General features: G+C 40.3%; 1 protein-coding gene across 5 annotated transcripts in view; it reads left to right on the top strand.

The window, feature by feature from the left end:
* The first annotated feature begins 4,454 nt into the window (after window positions 1-4,454).
* HELZ (helicase with zinc finger) overlaps window positions 4,455-19,138 on the top strand; it is a 92,011-nt gene continuing 77,327 nt past the window's right edge. For 3 of the 5 annotated variants that reach the window (XM_072880949.1, XM_072880948.1, XM_072880946.1), the window contains exon 1: window positions 4,455-4,535. Coding sequence is in view for 1 of the 5 variants with exons in the window: in XM_072880950.1 (XP_072737051.1) it covers window positions 4,529-4,535 (7 nt within the window). In the remaining 4 variants the exon portion in view is untranslated. The remainder of the gene's footprint in view (window positions 4,536-19,138) is intronic. The other 2 variants (XM_072880950.1, XM_072880951.1) reach the window with 2 other exon arrangements.

The following is a 19,138-nucleotide window of genomic DNA, read 5'->3' as shown; positions in this document are numbered from 1 at the left end:
TGTGGCAGAGGGTAAACCACTTAACTTCTGTTAGTTTCCCATGATTGCTGCTTCTGAGGGAGTTCAAAAATTTATAAAGGTCCAGTGTGCTAAGACAATAAAAATGTTGCTGCTATTACTGCAGTCAGTCTGGAACTTCTACTGAGAAAGGCCTCCTGTTGTTTTGTTTCTTGGAGGTGAAAACTGCTCAAGATGCCTGCCGGGGTATTAGGCTGCAGGGTCAGGGAGGCAATTTGGTGCTGAATGTATTCTATCGTGCTTATTACTTTTACATGTTAATTGTAATGTTTTTCCCTGTATTCTGAAGTTAGACATCATGAGTAGAGCTGATTGAAAATTGTGTTTTCTGTATTGGAATTCAAGAAATGCCAGTTCCCAGAAACAGGAGTGAAGTTTATCATAGAATAGAAATTGATTTTCTGAATTTCCTGTGAAAGCAAAAGTCTGAGGAGAAAGGAAAAAAAGCAGCAGCGTAAGTTTGAAATAATTAAAATAGTTTTGTTTTGAAAATGTAGAAACCAAGCTATAGCTGTGATTCCAAGCGCGCAGCTCATGGTTGAGCCAGGACTCTAGGGCTTTTTGGCTACCAGCTCTCCATTAGCCCCGAAGCAAGTGAGGGTTTCAGAGTTCCCAACTCTTCCAGAATCCGTGCCACACCTTTCGGAGCTCTGCTCAGATCTTAGCTTCATGGCAGGGAGCCTAGCAGCCCTGAGTGGCCTCAGGTTTTCAAACTCCTGTTTTTTGGCAAGGAGCCTAGATTCTCCAAGGACCTGGCCATGGCTCCTAGCTTCACAGAATAGGGAGAAACCCTGTGAACTGTCATAATTTACAGAATCCTGACTTAAGGGTAGGGAGACTGGATGTGTTAGTGCCTTCTGTACAGGGCTTCCTTGCAGTTACGATCCCTGGGAGGCTGGGCTTTCAAAATTCCAGCAGGAAATTGCGATTTTCAGATCTGAAAGGTTTTGAAATCTTAAAAAATGTAAAAGTGGAATTCAATTTGGTATTGCTGCATTCGTTGGAGGGGTTCCTTTTGTTTTGTTTTAATCTTACCATTATAATGAGTCCCTAGAAATATAACTGTTAGGCTTTTGAGGATCTGAGTCCTGTCAAGTCTCATGATGCTGAGCAGACATTCATTGTTTTTGTTCCTATCTCATGCTTCCCCATTGTGCCTTTGGCTTTTCTTACATTTGCAACATACACTGTTGCTTTTCTTCTGCTCCCAGACTCCATGTGACTAGCTGCTCCTGCTCTCCTTGGGCAAAAGAAAGGGAGTGTGCTGCAACCAGTGCAAAAACTCACATTCCTCAGCAGAAGCCTAGTACTGTGAGCTCTCCTCTTGTCATGAAATCCCATTAGTGAGCATAGCACATGGGGATTCCAGGAACTTAGGAAGGCTGGACAATTCTGCAAATGCAAGCCAGTAGTCAGCACGTAACACATCTGCTTCTGTGCCCAGCCCATGCTGAGTGAAGACCTGGCTTGTCAACTCAGCCTGTAGAGTTCTGAATTATGTGTTTGATTGCAGAGGTTGGAAGCCAAAATTGCAGCTTCCACTGGGGTAATATGCATTAAGGAGAGAGGGAGAGAGAAAGAGAGAGACATCTTATGGAGTCCCTCCCATAGTAGCAGCTAGTATTATAAGCTTATTTCCTTAAATTATCCTTTAATACTGTATTGAAACGTGTCAATAAAAGCCACAAGAAGTCTCTTCCTTCCCATGTAGTGTATAACCGGTTGCTAGTGGCATACTCTGCCTTCTGTGCTGTTACAATGGAAGTGGCTCTGAAACCAAAGTTTAGTTATGTTAAGGCCCTTCGGATTTGGAATCTCATCCTTTAGGCCAGTTGCTGTATGATTTGCACTTCGAGCAGAATTTCCAAGGTTAATGAGTGTTTGGAGCCCAAATTTGTTTTGGACCAACAGTCCTCATCTTTCTATCTGGGAAAAAAGACTATGAAAGAGCTTGGAGAGGGCACCACATGGAAATAATACAGTTATTCCAATCTTGCAGGCTCAGCGGCAGTACTTGAACAAAATAGTGCTTGGCAGGCAACCCCATCTCAGAGCTGCTGGCTCCCTCTGGAGCCTCTGGCATGTCCACTTAGGGTTTATACAATACAATTAACCAGTCTACAAAATAGAGTAAAACCTACTTCATATAGGGGCTAAGAGGTTTAATTTAAGTAAGAAAGAAGATCATAAAAAGCAGTAGGTGTAAGGGCACAGTCTTCATATTGTGTTTTATACACAGCACTTCTTCTGAGGCGGGGGATTCCCCTGCTGCCAGAGTCTTTCCCCAGCTCCTTTTTGGGTCTTTCTACAGTGCTGAGTTCCCATCTTTTTACAGCAGTCTTTGCCTTTCAGTACTTTCAATATAGGAACTTTAAAACAACAGAGACAGATCGCAATAAAAGCAGTGTCTGTCACTGAACAAATCCTTTCCCCTATAACTCAGTTACTAGCCACACACTTTTTTTCCTAGCACAGTATAAAGAAATATTGTCAGAAGAAATGGACTCAAAAGTTAATGACAGCTTATGTGAAAAATAAACCCAGCAAATTTCTGTCTCACCCCAAACTGAACTCCAGAGGATATATGCGTATTTTTAGATATATACAGACATATAAAACTCATTCTATTTTCCACTGCTTTTTTAAAATTATCATTTATTTTAAAGAAAACCTTCCTTGCATTTTGTAGCAGAAAAATTTATCAGTAATATGAAAGCTCCCTAGGAACCAAACACAACCAACCTCCAAATTAAAAGGACTAATTCCACTTCAACAACCTGGACTGAACGAGACACAAAGTTAGTTAGATCCTGAACATGGTTTTACCTTTATCTGATTCACCGTAACTGCCCTGTTCCTTGCACAGTGCCCATGGAGAACACCCAAGAGCCACAGCATGCCCTTTGGGCTCACTGGGGATGGTGTCCGAGGTGGGCAGCTGGGGACCAGCAGAGATGGCCTACGGCAGGCTCCGCGGGAGGGTTTTTGTCCTGAAATGGCGTCTCCTGGGTTGAGGCTGGGACCAACCACACTCCCCTCTAGCAAGGCCTCTGGTAAGCACTGAAACAGTTAACTACACTCCCAACCGTATTTATTAGCTTGAATTAAAAAGTGGACTGATTTAAGTCTGGGGCTGCAAAGGCAAAGGATTTCTTTACATTTATTTCCTTACGCATTTACATTTTTGCAAGGAGCTCTCTCTTTATAAATGCATTACTGATGAATATTGAAAATATTCTTGGGCACAAGTATCTTCATGCAGTGGCAATGCATCAGAGGCTTGGCTGGTGGTTATTCTTCAAAGAGTTAGGAGGCGTTAAATGTAAATTTAAATATAAATGTATTTAGGAAAATCCAATACTAAAATGATCTGGATCTTATAATTATTTTAATTAAAGTAGAAAGAAAAATTTTTAAAAAACACTGGAATCCTGCTCTGTTGATAAGCTTTATTAAGATCCTGAAGTAAGCTGCTTTTCCCTAATTTCTTGTCCACTTTGCCCTGAAGCACGATGGCCTATGCACTGCGAGGGGCACGCATCCGTGGCGGCTGAGCCAGCAACGCCTTAAAAAGGCCAGTTTGCAAAACAGTGTAGGTATTAAGAATTGATTGCCAAACATTTTGAAAACGCAGCTAACAGGGAAGATTACTCCGTGAAAATAAAACTGTTATGCAAAGCAGTTTCTGGGATTCATGCGCAGCCACAAACGCACTACCGACAGTCCTTCAGCAAAGGCAGATGGGGTTTTTAAAGCTCGGTGTACAAGGTGAGCTGTTCTAACGCCTGGCTGCAGCCTGCGCACGCGGACCCAGGTTTCTGCAAGTTTAAGGGAAGTAACTTTTTAAAAACAAAACACAACACAACAGTAGAATAACCACGAGGAAAACCCAACCTTTTCAGCACAGGTGGACTTTGTCTCGCAGCTTACCGGGCGGGACCTTCTCTACGCGTGTGCGCACCTCCTACCCTGCGTTAAGGAGGACGGTCCGCGTCGGCTCCGCGGGCGCGCAGCGCGTCTCCGCGCAGCGGGCAGCGCTCCGGCAGGGCCCGCGTCTGCCGGCTGCGCCAGCGCCCCTCGGGCTTGGCAGCTGCTGCGTGCGTGCTGAGGCAGTGACACGACTCCCAGGAAAGGGGAGGGGGTGGAAAAAAGAAAAGAAAAAAAAAAATCCAACGAAAAAACCCGAGGTTGCCGGGTTCCAGCCCAAGCGGCGCGGCAGTGCCCCCTCCAGCCGCTGCGTGAGGGGAGAGCTGCGGACCGGAGCCCGTGGCTGCCCTCCGCCAGCCGCCGCCTCCCTCTATAGTGCCGCAGACGGGGCCGCGGGTCCCGGTCCGGTCGGGTCCGGGTCCGGGTCCCCGTCCCCGTCCCCGTCCCCGTCCCGTCCCGTCCCATCCGCAGCGCCCTCCGCCTTCCCCCGCTGGCCGCCGGGCCGGGAGGAGGGCGGGGGAGGGCTTTCCCACAATGCTTTGTGGGGACGTTGACAAGTGGATCCAAGATGGCGTAGAAAGTAATGACAGGTAAGTCAGGACTTCCCCATTCGCCCCCCGCGGGGGCCGAGGGTGGCCGGGCCCGGCTGGAGAGGGCTTCGGGGAGGCCCCGGGGGACCCTCGGTGCCCCGCAGCCGGCCGAGCGGCCGAACGGGGGCTGCCGGCCGGGCCGGAGGCTGAGCGGTGCCGGCTGGAGAGGGCCCTGTGTCTGCGGAGGGGCCTGCAGCGGCAGCCGCTCGGGGGCTGTTTACGGGCAGGCTCGGCCGGAGCCCCGGGGGCTGCCGCGTTCTCCCGGGGGCCCGCGGCCGCCGGCGGGCGGGCCGGGGTGGCCCTGCGCCCGGCGCAGCGGGGGCAGGCGGAGAGGCCAGGCTGGAGAGCCGGAGATGCCTTGCACAACCCCGGCTTCCCCTGGCTCCGGGGGTGCTCCGTCAGGGAGGAAGGTGGGGGGATGCAGAGGGGTGGGAGTCAGCTTTGTTTTTGTTCCGGGCGGGGCGGGAGGGAACGGCCAGCGACAGCCAGGGAATAACAATAATAAAATAGAAGTAAAAAAATGGTTTAGGTAGGGTTTGTTGAAGGGTGGAAAAATAAATTGAGAGAATTTAACAGCTGTTATAAAATTAACCCTCAGAGCAATGAAGGCTTGGCGGATGAGCGTATATTTTTGTTTTCTGCAGGAAGGCTTTGTCAGGGCCGAGTGGCTAGAACTTGGGAGGTCTAACACAGATCCCGAGATCACCTTTTATACAATGCAACTGTTGTGAAACTGCAAATAGGAGAGTTAATACTGCAGGTTGTGATACAGTCCTCCCAACAGAGACTATACAGTCCTCCCTAAATATATATATATTTAGGGCAAATCCCCAAGTAGAGGAAGCATATATGTTACCCCTCCTGGGGTGGGTCGTGTCCTTTTATTAATTTCCAAATGAGTGAAGTTGTTTGGCTTCAATGCATTGTTAGTCAAACTGCTGTTGTTTGATTATAGTAACATGAGTAGACATACTGTTGATGGAAATTAAGAAATAACTGCAAGGAAACAGTTGCAAGATTGCTTTCCAATTAATAACAAAATGAGGAAGAGGTAACAAGGTAATAGGATTTTTGCATTATCAGGGATACAGTGAGCTTGAGATGAAGTTTTAAAATTACATAATATATTTCACTTTTCATTGAAGAAATAAAATAATTCAGTTGTAAGACCCAAAAATGTCCTAAAAATTAATATCCCCGTTGACAGATGAGTGCATCACGGCTAGTCTTGTTGGGATGGTTTAAATTGTTGAGGTCTTCTAATATTGTTGTTCTTAATAAATAGTGTAATTGAAACAAGGCAAGGGATAAAATATCCCCCCCCAGTTATTTATTTTAAGAAAAAACACATTCCTTTGTAAAAATGAAAATATAACCAAATTAAATGAAGTGATACTTGGCAAGTTTGCATTATTTTCCAAGACTGATTGGTAGAACAGGGAGGTTTTAAAGTAACGTGTTTTAAATTCAATTGTTTCAATACTTTAGAGTCATAGCAGATTGTGAATGAAAACTCTGGGTTTTTTTTAAATGGCAAAGCTTGTTTGATTGGGACAGTCTGGGGATGCTGGGCAGCTTGCTCGTCCTCTGCAGTGAGGAGCTGATTTTGAACATGCAGTTGAAATTTAGATGAGGGGAGAGTGTACAAGTGCCCACCACGTTCCCTCCCCCTCCTCGGGGTGCAAACTGAGGGATTCGCTCTTAGATGAATCAGACTTTAGTAGGCTTAACTTTTACAGCGCAGAAGTTTTGAGTGGCGAAAGCTGAGTTAAGCTTTTTTTTTATTGAACTTTAATTAGCAGAACAGTTTTTCTGTATTGGTAAGTAAAGGAACATTTTATGTTATTACTGATAAAATTGAGTTATCTTTGTTATGAAAGCAGAAATTACTTTTTTTTTTCCCTAGCTGAAATCACATTTCTATTATCACTCCTTACCTCCGTGAATTTTTTTGACTTATCAAACATACAGAGTGTGTATTTCCCCTTCTTTAATTCGTACAGACCCTGTGCCTTTTTAAGTGAGCCAGATGAACTTTTCTATGAAAGAGGCCTCTTAAAGCTTTAGGACTTGAAAAGTTGTAATAGCTGTTTTTTTTTTGGGGGGGGGCTTGTAAGTTGTTGTTGTTGCTGTTTTCTGGGGGGTTTTTTGAGTTGTTTTTTTCTCTTCCTAGCAGACTAAAAATTAAAGGGAGATGTGGAAGCAGCACCTTAATCTGTAATTTGTCCCAGTTCTGCTTCTTGATCTGTCATGGAGGATCCTTTCCCTTTGTGAAATCTCATTGATTCCAGAGAAGTTGCTCCTGGGCTTTGGGATCTGTATTAGTAGATGTGGTTGCAGGAGAAGGGCTGTAGTTTGGAGAGAACTTCTGCTTGACGGTTAGATTCATGGAGAAATTCCCATCTCGAAAAATGTAAGTAAGAGTGTCTGGAAGGTTTGAAGAGGTAATATTTCCAGGTGGATAGGGTACAGGCCTAGTGCTTGAGAGATCTGGACAGCCTCATGCAAATCACTTCACCTGTTTATGCTTCCTTTTGAAGGAATTTAAAATAGGAATAGTGAATCTTACCAAGTTGTAAAGAGTCTTGACTCCTGTGGATGAAAGAGGCTATGTAAGACCTAGGCAGTATTATTACTAGTGTTTTCCAACTCTGTTAATTTAGTAGTCTGATGAAATATTTTCTCCATCGTTGGCAATTATTTTTGTTACTAAAATCCCCTTTGCAATTATAGTTGGATGTTCTTTCTGACTTTCAGTGTGGTTTTCTTGTTTCTTTTTCTTTTTATTTGTTGCTTACTTACCATCTTACATTTGCTACTGCACTTTATTCTAGGTGTTTTCATTTTAGTAATGGCAGAAGCAATTGCTGGAGCAATTCAGATTATTATCTGAAAGCCCTTGAATCTTTCACCTCACTGGCATTCACTCCTGAGGTCAGTGGTACCTAGATAGGTCTGGTAGCAGGAGTGAAATCTAAATTAGAAAAGTCTTTTGTAATAATTTAAATCCTGTCCCCTGTGTACAGCCTGAATAACTAGGGAAAGCCCTGGGAGCTGGCTTGGAGAACAAGGAGGAAGGATGGTGTTGTTCTGCTCTAGCTTAGGGATAGAGTTGTTGGACAGCTGGTATTCCCCCTGCCTTGGGGATCAGTAGGCCAAGATCCTGATCAACGTGAATCCTGTCCTTACTTTTTTCCTAGCGTTGTTAAAGGCTTCCTCCTGGAAGTAGATCCCCAGTGTTCCTCTTGGTGCAAGGTTGCTAGTGGCTCGTTGTGGGGGAGAAAATAGCAAAGTTTGTATTCCTGATCTTCCCTCCTGCTCACCTATCATAGTTGTTTAATCATTTCTCACTTCTTTTGTTGAGGTCCTAAGGCAAGATCCCATTATCGCTACATGGTATATGCATTTTTCCCCTTTAAATGGAAGTATTATGGGTTAGATGATCAGAACAAACAAGACCTTCCTTTTTTTGTTCTTGTTTGTCTTGCTGTTTCTTCTGTGGCCTTTGGCAGTAGTTAGCACTTGTGTTTATGTATATCAATGACACACATTTAAAGACATCGTACTTTATATGTTTGATTTCTTACTCCCTTTGGTAGACTTCTGTGATTGTCATTCTTTTTTCAGCAAGGAGGAAAAGAAAGAGAACATTAAAAAAGAGACTGCTTTTTCAAAAGTTTGTACACAGCATTGATATGGAATTAAAAAATGAAGGAATGCTTGGTCTTCTGGAGATTTTGTCTGGGAAAGTAAACACTTGTTTTTTCCTGGGGGGGGGACGACGATGACACAGAAAATAACTAAACTTTATAGATAGTGAAATTAGGAGTCTGCAAGGTCAGACCGCTCTACAGAAACAGTCCAGCTTCTGGTGATTTTATTATGGTGGTATTGATATGTAACTCAAGTTCCTTATTCCAAACCAGTCTTGCTTACTGAGCTTTCATCTTCTCTTCACACAAATGTTTACAACATGAGGCTTCAACCAGAAGCAATCACTCATGTCTGAGAAACACAGAAAAGTGACTATTACTGTCGGAAAAGAAGTGCTTAGGAATTTAAGCAGGAAGATTGTAATTACCCATGGGTGAGAATTTGTTTTTCTGTTGCATTTCCATTGTACTGCTAGTTGAAGTTAGAGGATACTTAATGTGGCTATAACATAATATCCAAATATTTCTCTACAATTTTATATGCAAATTCATTGTCATAAATTTAATGGAAATGCACTGGTTATTTACCCAGTCTTTTCTCAGAGTCCTCCAAAATACTAGATTGCAGACTTATGACAGGAGAGCCAGATAAGAAATCATGGATTTCAACCTTCTTCCTTCTTAAATGTAATTTTACTACACTGAGAGGTTCCATTTCATGACTAAGAAGTTTGAGTGGTTACTATGGCCCCATCCTACTTCTGAATGAGTACAAACTATCAAATTTTCTAAGTGGCATGGAGTCTTTGTCAGATGTTAGAACACTCGCAAGAAGGTAATTCAGAATTAACAACACTGAACTATATAGCTTTTCCAAGAAGCAGTAGGTACACAGTGCTGCTGAGTTGGTAGCAAGAGTTTTTGTAAGTGATTTTCTGTAAAGAGATGTTTTGGAGATGTTACTGTAAACTGTTGTGCGATTTGTTTCTGTTAGTCTCAGGAAGTACCACTTGCATGAAGAATGATGTTTTTAATCTTTGGCTTATATGCAATCTGGGGAGATACATTTCATGATCTCTCCTGTTTGTAAGCAGTAGAAAGGCTGATGATTCTCAGAGCTGTAATGACTAACCATTGGAAGCAAAAGAATAGTAGAATTGTTAGGTATGAAATTTTGAATGTTGGAGTGGCAGGAAGCGAAGGGTAGAAATGTGAGCAGTGTGTGGATTTGTCTGAGCTGGTTTTATGGTAGTTAGGGTAAGTGTTATTTTAGAAATGATCTTTCAGTCTGTGAATTTCACAGTTGTTTTTTTTTTTCATAGTTATATATAGCAAAAATACTGTATTCATCAAAACACTAAAAATTACACTGCTTAAATATGCTTAGAAGATCTTTCGGAGCCCTTCAGATCCTATGGCAAAAGGGAAATAACATAACACAGCAAGAGCTGTTTTTGAGAATCTTGGTTGTTAGTAATGTGGCACGAGTGTTTAATTTGCTGGAAAATATTTAGTGGTTCAGCAAACCAAGAAAGTAGCAAATCTTTGTGGACATAATAAATGGAGAATGCCACAAATGAAAAGCACAGTGGTTTTGGCAGCATGTGAAATAATGCTTCTTCCTTATATACCTTCTCACTTAACGTAAGACAATCTGTATTTTTGTAAGGGAAAATTTCATTTTATCCTGGGATAATCTGGGGGGATGGGGACAGGCAGTGTGCTTCTGTTCCCAAGTATGTTCCTTCGCTGCTCTCAACTAAATTCCCCATCAGCTAGCTGGATTCCTTAACGCTGGTGACCAGCCATGATAGCTGCCTTGCATCTGCTCCTCTGCCATCTCGGGAGCCAGAATTTGTTGGGCTTTTCTCATTGTCTACACAGGGAGGTTGTTAGGGGGAATGTCTTTTTAGCATACTTCTGAATCTGCGCTAAGGCAGTGTTGTAGCCGAGTGCTGTGGGTATTTTATTGAAGTGATGTTTTTGATTATAGTTGTTTGTGCTAACGGTTTTGAGGTAACTGTACTCTGGCCGTATCTTAAGACACTCACGCATTTGGAATGGTGCAGGACATTAGTTTTGTCGTTTGAACTGACTGATATTACTTGGCTGTAGTTTTGTTTATATTTGTTTGGCTAGGCTAGACACTGCTTTTCTTCTTCCGAAGTTTTTTCAGAATTATGCCATTAACCACAGTAGGATCGTTACTCATTCCTGCTGATGTCTGTTCTTTGAGTGGGGTTTAAAATACGTGACTGAATCTCTAATGTTCATTTCAAAAGGAATGAGTAGCGTGAATGCCATTGGGAAACTTGTGGTGTTTTGGATACAAGTTATGGTGTTGCCCGTAGGGTTTGCTGTGCGAGGAGAACTTGGGAATCCATATTCTATTCTCAGGAGAGGTCTAAAAATTGAACCTGTTGGTAGTATTATGTTTGTGCATTTGAGAAGAGGAAACAGGGACGGTCCAAAAACATTATCTGGATGCAGAAGGGTTAATATCATTAAAATACAGTTAGAAGACAACTCCCCAAATCAAGCTTAGGTATATTATGTCAAACTATTTGAAGCACAGTCATGTAAAAATGAATTTCAAAGGTTATTTACAATAAAGATAGCAATTTTTAGTGGTGGAGGTTAGTTATTGCTTTGAACTTTCAAAACAGCACACAAAAATATCCTACACAGTTACATAATAGGTATGATTTTGGGAAAGATGTGTTTGGAGTATCTGTGGGTGGCATGATTGTGTTATTAAATCTGTTATGGTAGGATCCTTTTGTACTAAGCACTCTATAAATGCGTAACAAAAAACTCAGTCACAGTATTATTCACTACTATAATAAATTTAAGTTCATTATAATGCTGCAACGAAGACTGAGGTATACTGAAAGAAAATTTTCCTGGTTTTGTGTCACAACTTTCTGGCCTATTTCTGTGTTCAGTTTGTGAACTGTGCACTATAACTGATATTCAGCACGAAGACTTTTACATTCTTTTGCCTCTTGAATGGATTGAAAGTGTGATTCATGTTTTGCATCTCAAACAGAAAATTAACTAAGGGCTTTTTTTTCTCATCCAACTGTAAAACTGTGATATATATACCCATAGCACCTGCATTTGCGCTGGTGATCAAAGCTGTGTTCTTCAGATAGGTCTCCTAGTCATAGGTGTGTGCTGCTTTGCAACACTGGGACATGTCAAGAGTGGAGAAAGTTCTTGTATGAAAATGAAAGTTTGGCATTTGCAGAACAACTGTTTCCGCATTGCTACATTATCCCTGTTAAGAAGAGAAAACTTGCATTGAACCACTGAGCTTTGGAGTTTGCACGGGTTTTCCATAAGGGGATATTCTGTGAGAAATAATTTCCTAATTTTAAAAATACTTTTATTGCTGAAATCCAAATACAGCTGTATTAGAGGAAGCTGCGAATTGAACACAAGACTGAAGATTAGGAACTGCTAATTTGGTTCCATCTCCGAGACTGATTAAATTGGTGAGCTTTGGCAAATGAACTGTGGCCAAGGGCCCTCTGAAGACTGTTGTATGTATGAGTGGCAAATTCAATGAGTGTCATGGAAAACTTCGTGACATGTGTTGCATTTAAACTTCTGAAACACATTTGTAAATATCCTGATATGTGTTTTGTGTTGAAATGATGCTTGGGATTCTTCTTTGACTCCTCTTTGCATTCCTTGGGAACACTCGTTTTGTACTTGCTTGGCATTTTGAAAATTAGGCGACAGATGTTTAGTCACATATACACAGATGTACCTATATATCATACAGCAGACATTTCTCAAAAAGGACTTTTGGCAATATCTTATGACTCAGCGGAGAAGAATATTGGTAATTGCATGACTGTGTAAGTCCTTAAGATTAATGGTGTTCACTTTTTTCGTCAAAATTATTACTGAACATTATAATGTGAAATGTGCAGAGACACTCAGGAACAAGGCCATGTTCTGTTTTTCAAGTGTCTAAAAGACAGGTTCTACCACAAGTAGTTTATAGTTTTAAAAGTTGTGAATTATCGTGTTTAAAACAGCTTTTGGAATATGAATACTGTATTCTTCTGCAAAGCATGTTTGAGTTTGAGACTTGTAGGTTGGTGCTGCTCCACGGAGAGCTGGCTGGTTGTGCAGTGCTGATTTTTCCCTTTGTTTTTCTCTGGCAAATTTCATTAAGAGAAGCAAAGATTAAATTACTTTACTAATGCATTTTTTTAAAGTAAGTAATTGGTGATGTTGTTATGGGGATAAAATGGTAACCATGGGACAATATTTCAATTAAAATGTCCTCATCTTGGATAAGTGTGAGAAACTCTACTCTCAAAAAGCAGTAAGAACATATAGGTATATGGAATACAAACTGCTGCTGTTAACTGGTTATTATGAAAGATTGTTTACGTGAAGATTTTCTATGAAGGAGCCAAAAGAACTTTAGGTGGGGCAGAAGCACCACCTATTATTATGTTACCTGATCCTTACTATGACATACTCCTCATTTCAGTTGGTTATTACTTGCCAAATTTTAATTATTTGGGTTGAAATTTCTCATGGTAGGTGTCTATCCCAGGGTTGCTTTTTGGGTGCTGGAGGGAGTGAAGGGGTCTGCCAACACGATTCAGTCTTTTCTAAAAATTGGGCAAAAAATACATTCTTACGTTCACAATAAAATAGAAAAAAAAAAATCTAATGTCCTATAGCGCTGCTTTGTAAAAAGTTGAGATGTGGTATAGTATGATGTTTCTGCCGAGGATATACTTGTTATCAAGCCTGTGAATAATCTTCTGAGCGTTGGTCAAATTAGCATTTAGTACAAATCTAAAAGATCATCCCTGAAGTGAATATACTTCAGCCTGAGCTAAACAGGAGTTCCATGCAGTTTGAAGGCTAGGGCTTCTGCGTTCCTCCCTGGTGTGATTTTGGACAAAAATGAGAGCACAGAGAATTCCCCTTCTGTACTGCCAATAGCCAGTTCCTCTTTCCTACCAGCTCTACCTTCATGCAGCACGGAGGAAGCAGCAACTGGATTTAAACAGAAGGTGCAAAATGCAGATTTTCTCAGAGTATGTAGAATAAATGTGGAGATGGGGGTGGCTGAACAAGAAAACTGAGATTGAAAAATATTAGTGTTAGAAAGAAAGGAATAGAAGGAAGGCTCTACTGTGTAGGTACATATAATTTATTTTATAATGCTAATACAGTTGTTTGTTGGAATACAGTTTCACTATTTGCATAAATTAGAAGGTGTTTAATAAATGGAGTAGGGAATAGCAAAAAAAAAAAAGGGCAAATCATACTTAAGCCCTATCTTTGCTACACTTCGTTTTCTGTATTTCTAATGAACGCTTCCATCTTGTGATGTAGAGAAATGCTGAATACTCCTAAGTCACTCTGCAGACACTGGGTGTTCTGCTTTGATCATATAAAGGGCTGTATAGTACAGGGCAGACCATAATGGGGAAAAATCACTTTTAGTTGTCTTAATCTGAATATAAGAAGTTTATAGAAACTTTTGGCTTTGATGTGTTTTAATGTCTTAATTCTTTGTAAAATGGGAATAATGTCAGAAGGATAAAGATATTTTCTTAATACTTATGAAGTGCTTGGTCACAGTATTTGTGACCATTATTGAAAAGTTCTTGAAAACATTAAAATGCATCTTGAGAACCAGATTTGAGTTGCATGCAGTAAATAAGGCCTTAGACCCTATGCTGAAGTATATAACTAGGTGTCTATTAAGCAGGCAGCTTCTGTTCTGCCTGCTCATTCAGCCAGGTTGCCCTTGGAAAATGTAGTATGTGACTAATACAGTTAAAGGCTGTATCATAATGCAGACACACAGGAGGGCCAACATAAGCTTGTACAGATACTTTTGTCATTAAACAACCTTTGAGTATTGGACTTTACAATCTAGTATTTGTACTGTGATTTTAATGAATGCAATATGTATATATATATTTGCTTTGTGTAACTAGGAATCTTGTGTCTGTCAGTTATGGATGGCTTACAGACAAAGTGTGTACATGCCAGGTAGATGTTGTGCTTTGACTTGCCATGTATTTTGCTTAGTTTCATCAAGATAATGTTTTCAGACAGCTGTGTGAAAAAGGATCGTTTTAAAGGCAGGAGATGAAGGTATTGGGGATGCTTACGTGGTGGATGGGGTGGTTACAAGTGCTGAGGCCATGAGTTACTTTCAGATTTTGAGCCAAAGATAGCCAGTTTGTCCACATGTAAATAAATGTTGCTGCTGGTGGCTATATAGATTGTCCTTTCTGCTGCATTTTCCAAAATTAAAATAAAAAAGGTTAGTAAAGGTAATAAATTGTTAACAATCACTTAATAAAGTGTCTGTACTGAAATCATAAGTGGCATGCAATAAAATCTAACTCGTTACTATCTGTGATGTATGTAAAGTGATTTAAAGAACACAGAGGATCCAGATGCAGAAGGCATTTGCTCTTAATCTCAATTGCTGCTATATTTTTAAAAAACTATTTAATCTCAATTGCTGCTATAATTTTTGTTACTATTGTTATGTGAATGGTAATCCACCCACAGGCACGTGTTCCTTTTTCAGTAAATGTGGATGTGTTTATTCTATACATTAAGTTTACAGGACCAGACTCAAGGCTCCATTTATGTGGCCAGAGATCACTTGTCCTCCTAATTTATGGTGCTCTCTTGGTCTGTCAAGGTGGAAGGATAACCTAAGTATTTAATGGTAGGGGTCATCATGAACCTCTTAATTCCCTTTTTTTCCCCTTCCCAAAATAAAGTATATCATGTTCCTTAGAGGCCATGTAGCAGAAGTTCTTGCTGCTGTTATGCTATATAATAAAACCTTGACATAAGCTTTCCTCATTCTGTATGCTCCATTTCAGATTTAACATCATTTTTGGAATTTAAAGTAGGGTCATTTTGCCTGGAGTTGTACAACATTAACCAGAGTAACTCAGTTATTTCAGAAAACTGATTAAATTGTCTTCTTTCAAGGGTGGAGACTTTTGTATTTGTTCTGTAAGGTGTGCAGTACATTTCTGAGGACTGTGTATATCTAATATTACTGACTTCAGTCATAATTGCAATAAATGAGTGCATAAGATCTCTGCTATTATATTTTTCTTAAAATAAAAAAACAGCAAAAGCACCTTTCATATAATTCTTTTCTGTGCATGAAAGATGCGCCATCCTTTTCTCTCTCTGTTAAGTCTTTCACATTGGTATAGTGCACTATCATTATCTACTCTCATTTTATTAAATGATTTCTGAGTGTGGGATTATTTATGATGTGTATGTCATGACACTAGGAAAGTGCATTTTTTCTGTGTGTGTCTGTAAGTGGTTTCTGTATTTTGTGCAGCTGTATTTTATTCCTTCCTGGAGGCTTGAATAAAATGCTTTATTGTCTCAAGGCAAAGATAAGTTTATTTTATCACTATAGGTAAGGAAAATAAATAGATATTTAATTTTATTTTACTAATCTAAAGGTACTTCAGTGCTGGTTTGGAGTACTACAAAAACAATTTTGTAACATTATCTAGAGGTGCAAGCATGCCTTAAGATGGGATAGCTAGAGATGCCAGAGCAACCATATAATATGATTTAACAGTAGATAGATGTATTATTCCCTATTTTAGTATGTGGACTGACAATGCAGTTTGTTTGCAGAGTCTTGATATTTGAATTTCAGTGACCCATCATTTTTAACTGTAACGTTGGCATGTTCACAGTAGCTAACATTTTTCTGATGTAGTATCCTCAATGTATTGTAGTTAATCCAGATTATTAAATAAACCCAGATCTTCCCATACCTGTGTAAATTAAAGTATCTTGTCAGTCTTTTCCTGATAATTTTGAGTGAAAGGGAACTAGAAGACTCTTCAGTCACAGGGATTGTGTCCATACCAACTTTCTGACTTCCCAAATATTACTTTTCTGTATTATGGAAACAACAAATTTTTGAGGCCTTCATATGTGAATTGCTTATAATCTCAATTTTACCAGTTACAAATTTCAAAAAGTTATGCGATGTGTATTGCTAGTGTCTGTAAGTCTAAAAAGTTTGGAAACTCTGCTTTAGTGAAACCTGGAAACTACTGGATGGATCCTTGAGCAGTTAAGCTAATGAATGCAGTTTATGGCTTTCATCATTATGGGCAAGAAACATAAATAAGATTTTTCTTTTACTGATGAGTGATATTTTGGTACAGTGCTGTCTCTGCCACTGGGTAAATGGCAGCATATGACAGTAACTGATGGGGTAACTGACCTCTTGGTATCAAAAAGAGGCTGAATTATAACTTCTCCTTTCCCTGGGTGGACTTAAAAAGCTGGGTCTCTGTTATCTGTCTTGTTACACATTTTTCATAAAACTTGCAGCATCTTCAGGACCCTTTAGACTTCTGTGAAATTCAGGTCAAATTGACTTGAAGTTCAAAAGTTACTGGGGAAGGACAGAGCAACCATTCTCAAAAATAAATCTAGGAGATCTCTTCTTGCCTCTTTAATGGAATTGCTGGTAAGTCATGATAAAACAGCTGTCTCTTCTTGAGGTATTACCTGAATTTATTACATGTTTAAAACTTCTGTCCAGTTTGGTGGCCAGTCTTTCCAGTTTGCGAGAAGGGCTGAAAAATCACAAAGGGTTAGGAAACACAGCGTGGTCACCGCATGCGTGAGACCTTCGAGAGGGGCAGGATGAGTTGAATTCCTGCCCTGCTTTCTCTGAGCCTGTGCCAGCTTGACCGCAATAGGCAATGGAATGGCAAACCCTTCTTCTCCGCTCCTTTCCTGCAATACAGTGGGCTCTTAACAGGAGGACACAGCTGAATAGCTTTGGCAAGGAATATTTGGGTGCTTATTTCTCACAGCAGAACTGTTTGAAGGGTTATGGATTGTAATGGGAGGCAGCTGGAGAGGCTCTTCCCCCTGCATGTTCCCCGTGGCAATGGGTCTCATTCATTTGCTTCAGTTTGTGAATCCCAGGATGTGGCTCTTGAAGTATATTCAATTGACAGTAAATTCCTACCAGTCTCACTGTAGGACTGCAAGTTGAACAACATTGCTTTAGCATAAATCTTTACAAGAGATGTTAATGTCTGGTTAAAATATGCAAATATTTACTGACTTGTCTACTGTTTGTCAGCTTGGCATGCGAGACCTTGGATCTGATCCTTCTGTCTTGGCAGACATTGGGAATTTTGCCAATAACATTAATAGGAACAGCATTGTGCCCTCTAATCTGTTTGTTTATGAAGTACAGCGAGAGTTATCTGGCTAGATGCTTTACAGTGAATTGAAAAAGCATCTGTCTGAAAATTTTTAGGAACTGTCATGTGCCTTAACTTACTGTTATCTTAATGTATGGACCCTTTGGTTCCATAAAATGCATCGGTAAGCTGTGAAGCATGAAAGTGCACAGTCATGAGTTAAACTGCTGTGAAACACTAAAATTTTAGTTCATGATGTTCTCTCCTCCTACACCGATTTTTAGTTTGAAGTTGGACTCATCAGACTGTGGAGTAATTCTTCAAAAGTCTCCTGTGCACCAAGCAGGCACAGTGTTTACTTGAAAATAAATGACTGTGTAGATCACATTGTTTATCCCTCTTCTTCCTCAAACTGTCCCTTCTGCCTTTCCCAGCCCCCTCTGCAGTTCTGGAGGGGAAATGTGCAGTTTTATTTGGAGATTAGATTTTAGTTACTCTTTTCATGTTTGTTTACAAAGTAGCTTTGGAAAGAAGGCAAAATACTCATTAGGAATATTGAGCCTGAAATAATTCGTTGTAGGGAAAAAAACCCAACCCTCACAGTTCACTGAAAAAAACACCAAGGTTTAAGTTACATCAGTTGGAACTAACCACATCTTTTAAATGATACTTTGTGGAAGCTAAGCTGAGCACAACGTGGCCTTCAAAGAAATGTAAGATCAGTAAGTTTTCTTCTACTTAAAGGCAGGAGTTTTTTGGAGGTACAAAGTATAATGCCAGGGTTAGATTTCTGGATTAGCCTGTGAGGAGGAGTTGTGTAAACTTCTGTCTGTGCTCTAGTCAACGTGATGCTTACTGTCATATCAGGTGGAATTCACAGGCGCTGAGTTTAAATATTTTACTTGAGAGCATAAATCGGGAGCCTTTCTGTAGGCAGCAGTGCTGCTGTGAGATGATTCAAAGCTAAGAAATGCTTTGAGTTGACCCCTGCTAATAAAGGCTCTGCTGATAGGACATTGTGCCTGTATTTCTAAGGAAGGTCCACCTATTTTAGATGTGTAACTTCAGATAGTGGGGATATGCCTGTTTACTGTTTCTTCAAAATTTTGAAGATGTATTAAATTTTGCTATTAGAATAAATTGTTACTCAAATTTGAATTTAGAACTCTACTGGCATGTGGTTCTCCAGGACATTTTGAGAAAATGAATAATCCTGACATTTGTCTGTTACATGCTTAGTATTTTAATTTCAGTTTTACAGATAGAAAAAGTGCATAGGTAATTTGCTCAGTTTTGCAAAGAGAGTTGGGAATATAGTGCAGACCTTCTAACACTTTAGCTTTCAATTCTAATCTGTAATAATTTCTACTCTTGGAGTGAATGTAGAAATTCCAGTTTTACTTTTCAGATTTTTGAAAATAAACATTTTTAGAACTCAAAATAAATTTCCTTTGACAAGTGTCTCCATTCCTTGGCTGTTAAAACATGAACTGTTCTGAAATAATTTTAAACATGAGTACGTCAGGTATGACAATAGATTGGATTTTAAGAAAGCATGGTTGTAATTCACATTCACATAATCTAGTCTCAATTGCTAATTTAGGCACAGCTCAGGGGACCAAAACTAGGAGCACGGGTTTTTAAAGAGTCAGCAGGAAGAGCTGAGTGCCTCCAAGGAACAGTTGGAGCAGCTGTATTGGAGTCTGGTGCAAACTAGTAGTAGATGGTG

This window comes from Ciconia boyciana, chromosome 16, assembly GCF_034638445.1.
Source record: "Ciconia boyciana chromosome 16, ASM3463844v1, whole genome shotgun sequence".
In the NCBI taxonomy this organism is placed as follows: Eukaryota; Metazoa; Chordata; class Aves; order Ciconiiformes; family Ciconiidae; genus Ciconia; species Ciconia boyciana.
Note: the sequence above shows the minus strand (reverse complement) of the source record. Positions and strands in the feature narration are given on the sequence as shown.